Consider the following 6,488-nt stretch of genomic DNA (forward strand, 5'->3'; position numbering starts at 1 on the left):
CATAAGCCACACTCGCAATAAGGGAGGTATAATCTTTTCGTTAACAGATACAAGAAACAAGACGTAGGGCCAATTCTTTTACTGGCTTCTAGAATAAGTAGGTGTCCCCTATCTAGTTTATTCTAGAAGCCCAACCAAATTTATTGTTTTAGAATGCTACTAATTAAGAATTGACTAGTAAACTTTTTAAAATAATAATTTAATTGCGGTTCTACAATTAGTTGGGTAGGAGGCTGCTTATTCTAGAAGCCAAAAAGGCGACAAAAGAACTGCCCTGCCCGGCCATGTAAAATATGCAAAATAGAAATGCTTTTTATAAGAAAGAAAAAAGGCTTTAGCAGCCTGTTCCACACGCCCGCCGTCATGGGTCAGGCGGCATCGGCTCGATGCTGTTGATTGCCAGCCTCCTCCTCCGGACGGACGGTCGGTCCATGCTCGACCATTCGACACGTCAACGTTGGAACCAGCGCTCTAGACCCGCGCGCCAGCCGGGCTCGTCCAATGCCACCACGCCCTCCCCTCGTCGGTCACCCCCTCATCAGCATCGATCCACGAACGGGGATCGCCCGCCCGCCGGTGCAACGCAACGCAAGTACGCAACGGAGCGGATGGATGGATGGGCGCCCTCGTACGCCGCGAGCCCACGCACGCTCCCCTCCCCGGAAACCCAACCCGTCCCATCCCGCGGCCTCGTCACAGAACCACACGCGCCCTCGGTGTTGACCCGCCCGGCTGATTGGCCCGGCGGCGAGCCTTCCGCTCCGTTCCGTCCGAGACATACGACGCCCGCCGCTGCCGCTGCTCCAGCGGTGGCCATGGTGCCGCGCACGTGGTAGGGGCACGGCACGGGGAAAAGAAAAGCCGCTGCTATGCTGCTAGGAAGACGAACCACACCGAAAGGGAGTGCAACAACAGGCAGGCCTTTCCTTCCGCTGCTCGGATGTTTCGACCCAAACACACACGCACACGCACACGGGCATCCAAAATGCATCCATCCCGTTGCCTTTTGATGTGGGCGCTTTTGTTCAAACGCATGATTCGCACATCATGTGCTCGGCATACATGCCAACCGAGAGGTGCCAAGCACCGCACGTAGCAGTAGATACTGCTACACTCTGAATTCTATTCCTCCTCGGAGGAGTAGTGTGTTCATGTGAAAAGTTTGCAGCAGAGATAACCATTTCCGGCTGCAGGTTTTCAGCGGCAAAGCAGCTGGTGAAAACCCGGAAGTCTTGGCAAGGCCAGGGCGCCTCGGTCGTGCGCGCCATGCCTCGGAAACGGCGATTCGTGCCAATCCTCCGTTTCGCAATCCCAGCAAATTCGGGGTGACTGCATGGGGTTTGAACCGCTGTCGTGTGCGAGCGACTGTGGGTGATTTGACAGCCTAATTTATGGTTTGGAATGATGGACCTGCTGCCGCGGCTGCCGATGGAACGCGGTCAAGGGGCAGCGCCACTCGAGTAAGTTTAGTCAAACACACAAGGAAGTAATGAGTGGGATTTTTATTTTATTTTTCACAATAGTGCACGTACCATGCCTGCATGCACATCTCTGCTTGGAGGAGGAGTAGGAGTACTAGCCCCCTGCTTGCCTCACAGTCAGAGCTTGGAGCCTAGTACTAGTTTTACCACGGACTGTGGCTGAGTTGACTTCAGAAGCCCGAGCACAGTAGTAGGAGCACGTACGTACGTACGGTGAAACCCATACACGGTCACGAAGATTTGGAGATACTATCAAATCGTACTTGCGCCAAGGACTACCAACTCCTGCACACACAGTAGGGGCCTGCGTGCCGCGTGAAAATCAAATCACGCACTCAGACCGGCACCGCCACCATTTTCGTGTTAATCTTCCGAGACGCAGTACATGTACAAGACCTGGCCTGATCTTGCGTACGTCGTCCGCCTCCATACTGCCTTTCTTTTCTCTTTTTTGGTTGATAATAATAAAGAGAGCGTCCATACGGCCGTAATTACACGTGATTTTTTCCGTGCATTTTGCACGCTCTTGCTTAGGCTGGTCACAATGGGAGGAACTTAAGAGTAACATCAAACTCCAATACAACTTTACTTATGTGTCACATATTTAATGAAGAGAGAGGTGTTTGTGGTAACTAGCTAAATTACCGGAACATCACACACTCCAAAAAACAATGAGTCTATAACCTAATAAATACATTGTTGCATGACACTACATAGATGTTTCTACCCACTATAAAAGTAGTAACATAGTCTAGAGAAGCGTGTAAGTTAGTAGACTATGTTCTTGTCCATTGTAACCAGCCTCACGGGCCTGCCTGGTGCACATGCACATGCATGTTACCTCTGCCCGCGTAAGGCTTTTGGCAAGGTTTTTTTGCCCTGTGGAGAGATCAAAAGGATTTTTGGCGAGGTTTTAGAATCTCATCATGGCCAGCTTCTTGGCTCGTTGCCGAGACGCGAATCCGTACATATTCCCTCTCTAGAGCCTAGACCCCATCGCTGTACTACGTCCTGGTGCGATCCTCCCCGCGCCTTTACCTCGACGGATCGATCGGTGACGTCTCCGCAAAGATCCTTCGTCCCCGCGGTGCCGCCGCACTCACGGCACACTCCGGCCACCACCACGCTACTACCTGACTAATGGAGTGGCCATGAACTTTTGAAAAAAAGATACTGGCGGAGTAGCCAGGTGCTAGAGGTCAAATTGCCACTCACGAGAGCGGCAGTGCAGTGCAACGCAAAAGCCCGCACACACACTCACTCGGAGGAGAGGTAAAAAGCTTCCACCCACTGCTGCCGGCTGCCCTGAGTTCCCCGGCACTGAGAAGATCGCTTTTCCGGGGGGAGAGAGAGAGAGAGAGAGAGTTAGAGTTAGAGTTAGAGTTAGAGAGAGAGAGAGAGTTAGAGTTAGAGAGAGAGAGAGAGAGAGAGAGAGAGAGAGAGATGGATCAGAGCCCTCGTGGCAGGTTAACACAAGTCACCAGCGTTTTCAGCGTCGTACGTGTAAATTTTTTTGAGCAATCCGCCGTACATATTCTACATGTAATGATTCTCGCTCAAGATCATTCACGTGTCTTCTTGTAACGCATGGCGCGTTGACGGTGGTGCATGGCGAGTACACGTACGAGGGAGCGGCCAAGACGGTGTGCGTCGTCACGTACGAAACGTACGTCTCTACTTCCCTTTGGCACACGCACCGTGAAAAGACGAAAGGAGGAGACGCGGCCCAAAAGTCCAAGCCTTTGCGTTTTTCACCGTCCCGTGCTGCTTCCCATCGACGCATGCATGGCGGCAGGGTCTCCACCACGCAGCGCCTACCCGAAACTGCGTCACGGAGTACTTCCACATCGCAGCCCCCGCTCACCACTCGCTGGCTTTCCCGGCCAGAGTTCACCGGGCCGGCCACTAGATAAATTTTGTTTCTTTCTCTTCAGTACCACCACTCGCTGCTCTTTCCTCGACGACACTGACCTTTCGACCTCGCAAATCGCAACGTGGGTGCATGCGTGTTAGTGTCCATGCAGACGCAGATTAGTACTACTACCACCACGAGCTGACCACACAGCTTTGCAGGAGAGGAGGACATGGCTCCATGCACTCCCTTGCGCGGTTGCGCCTATCTTTTTGAACTATCGCTGCATATTTTTGAACTCCGAGCTCAGCTCGGCACCAAATCGCCCCCTGCTCGCTTGTTCTCGTGGCAGAGGGCGTCGCATGCGTTGCCATCTCTTGGCCTGGCATCACGCCGCATTTGTTTAATCCCGTCTATCTAGGGGACTCACTCAGCAGCACCATGCATGCGAGCATTAATGAGTAAGACTTGTGAGTAGTAATTTTTTTTGTTTGTTTTCTTGGAGGTACTATTATTTTTGTCCTGTAATGCCCCTCCCGTTTCTTTTTATTTGGATCCCGCTCCCCACTCTCCATAGCCGTTTCCCTCTCTTATTCAAACCTGCCGCTTCTCACGCCTCACGCCTCCTTCCTCTTCCAGCGCACTTCACCCACACGCCTCGGCCTTCTTGAGTAGTTGCCCACCTGAGTTGCCATCTCTGGGCGGCCGGGGCGGCGGGTTCCGGCGATGGGCAAGGCGGCGAGGTGGCTGCGTGGCCTGCTGGGCGGCGGCGGGAAGAAGGAGCAGGGGAAGGAGCAGAGGCAGCCAGCCACGGCCGCGGCGCCGCACGGGGACCGGAAGCGCTGGAGCTTCTGCAAGTCCACCAGGGACTCGGCCGAGGCGGAGGCGGCGGCCGCGGCCGCCGCGCTCAGCGGCAACGCGGCGATCGCGCGCGCGGCCGAGGCGGCGTGGCTCAAGTCCTTGTACAACGAGACCGAGCGGGAGCAGAGCAAGCACGCCATCGCCGTCGCCGCGGCCACCGCGGCGGCGGCCGACGCTGCCGTGGCCGCCGCGCAGGCCGCCGTGGAGGTCGTGCGGCTCACCAGCAAAGGGCCGACGTCCACGGTGCTCGCCGGCGCCGTCGCCGAGCCCCGCGGCCGCGCCTCCGCCGCGGTCAAGATCCAGACGGCGTTCCGTGGATTTCTCGTGAGTAACTTCCTGCCGAATATCGAGTATCGACGCCATGATTTCCGCAGGATTAAGCGCCGACTAATGGAATCAATGCGTGCTTGATTGTCGCAGGCCAAGAAGGCTCTGCGCGCGCTCAAGGGGCTGGTGAAGCTGCAGGCGCTGGTGCGCGGCTACCTGGTGCGGAAGCAGGCGGCGGCCACGCTGCAGAGCATGCAGGCGCTCGTCCGCGCGCAGGCCTGCATCCGCGCCGCCCGCTCGCGCGCCGCCGCGCTCCCCACGAACCTTCGCGTCCACCCGACCCCTGTCCGGCCGCGCTACTCGCTGGTAAGTGACCACGGCCGGCATCGTCGCTTGCGACCAAAGCAATCAATCTCAATGTCTCCGACCGTCCGAGGTCGCGTTGTTCTAGCTAGCCGACCGTGACAAACGCGCGCGTGCGCGGTCTCTTGCTTGTGTCTGCAGCAAGAGCGGTGCAGCAGCACGGAGGATTCCCGGAGCGACCACGGCGTGGCGCCGTACTACAGCCGGCGGCTGTCGGCGAGCGTGGAGTCATCGTCGTGCTACGGGTACGACCGGAGCCCCAAGATCGTGGAGATGGACACCGGGCGGCCCAAGTCGCGCTCCTCCTCGCTCCGCACGACCTCCCCCGGCGCCAGCGAGGAGTGCTACGCTCACTCGGCGTCGTCGCCGCTCATGCCGTGCCGACCGCCCCCGCGGATCGCGGCGCCGACCGCGCGCCACTTCCCGGAGTACGAGTGGTGCGAGAAGGCCCGGCCGGCGACGGCGCAGAGCACGCCCCGGTACGCGAGCTACGCGCCGGTGACGCCGACCAAGAGCGCGTGCGGCGACCACGGATACACGTACAGCAACAGCCCGTCGGCGCTCAACTGCCCGAGCTACATGTCGGGCACGCGGTCGTCTGTGGCGAAGGTGCGGTCGCAGAGCGCGCCGAAGCAGCGGCCGGAGGAGGGCGCGGTGCGGAAGAGGGTGCCGCTGAGCGAGGTGATCATCCTGCAGGAGGCCCGGGCGAGCCTGGGCGGCGGCGGGGGCGCGCAGAGGTCGTGCAACCGGCCGGCGCAGGAGGAGGCGTTCAGCTTCAAGAAGGCCGTGGTGAGCCGCTTCGACCGCTCGTCGGAGGCGGCCGAGCGGGACCGGGACCGGGACCGGGACTTGTTCCTGCAGAAGGGATGGTGATGGACTGACGGCCTCGGATTCACTCGATCGTGAAGTACAATTAATTACTACGTACTGCCTCCTGTAATGGCCTGATAGGGTAGCGGGGGACTGTTAATTTCTAGTTACCGCTTCTCACTGTTGTTTCTTTGTTTATCGATCGCCTTAATTAACCTCTGTGACTCCGTTGCCTGTCTGGGTTCAGAAATGAGACCCTGCGGTTTTCTCTTGCTTTGTGTAAACATGTTTGTGCGTGCATGGGAAGCTCAAGGAAGGTTTTAGTGCTGTGCTAAAGTTTCAGTATTCAGATTTAGGAGTACACCGGCTTCAGCTTGCAAGTACATCCTTTTTTCTGGCTCCTGTCAATTCAACCAAGTGAGTGGGCATACACCAAGTGATACCACCATCAGGCTGGCAAAACTCTAACAGGCTCAACGAGACATATGGGCCTCATATCATGTTCAATCGGGCATAGCAAATTTGGCCCCTTGTACATCCGTGGACAACAACGCTCTGTCGCACTTTATTTATCTGTCTCTGCAACCGTCGGTCCATATCCAAACCTCTAAATTTATACAATTTCATACGACGTAGATAAATTCAACAAAATACATTCATACGACCGGACATTATAGAACCAAACTTAGCAAGTTCAATAACTTGATATCATCTATGACTAGATACGAGTTGGTAGGGATAAATTTCACCCCCTTCCTTGCCGGACCCTTCCCCATCTCCAGAGCGGTGATAGTAGGTGTCGCAGTCGCCATACGCGTTCCTTCGTCAGCCGCTCGGACTCCTCGATGCCGAGC

General features: G+C 56.5%; 1 protein-coding gene across 1 annotated transcript; it reads left to right on the plus strand.

Moving 5' to 3' along the window:
- Nucleotides 1-3,775: 3,775 nt before the first annotated feature.
- Nucleotides 3,776-5,920, plus strand: LOC123060378 (protein IQ-domain 26). The gene is made up of 4 exons (XM_044483075.1): nt 3,776-3,794; nt 3,973-4,518; nt 4,615-4,827; nt 4,966-5,920. The coding sequence occupies exons 2-4, from the start codon at nt 4,060-4,062 to the stop codon at nt 5,695-5,697; spliced, it is 1,404 nt and encodes a 467-aa protein (XP_044339010.1). The 5' UTR covers nt 3,776-3,794; nt 3,973-4,059; the 3' UTR covers nt 5,698-5,920.
- The last annotated feature ends 568 nt before the right edge of the window (nt 5,921-6,488 follow it).

This window comes from Triticum aestivum, chromosome 3A, assembly GCF_018294505.1.
Source record: "Triticum aestivum cultivar Chinese Spring chromosome 3A, IWGSC CS RefSeq v2.1, whole genome shotgun sequence".
NCBI classification, from domain to species: Eukaryota; Viridiplantae; Streptophyta; class Magnoliopsida; order Poales; family Poaceae; genus Triticum; species Triticum aestivum.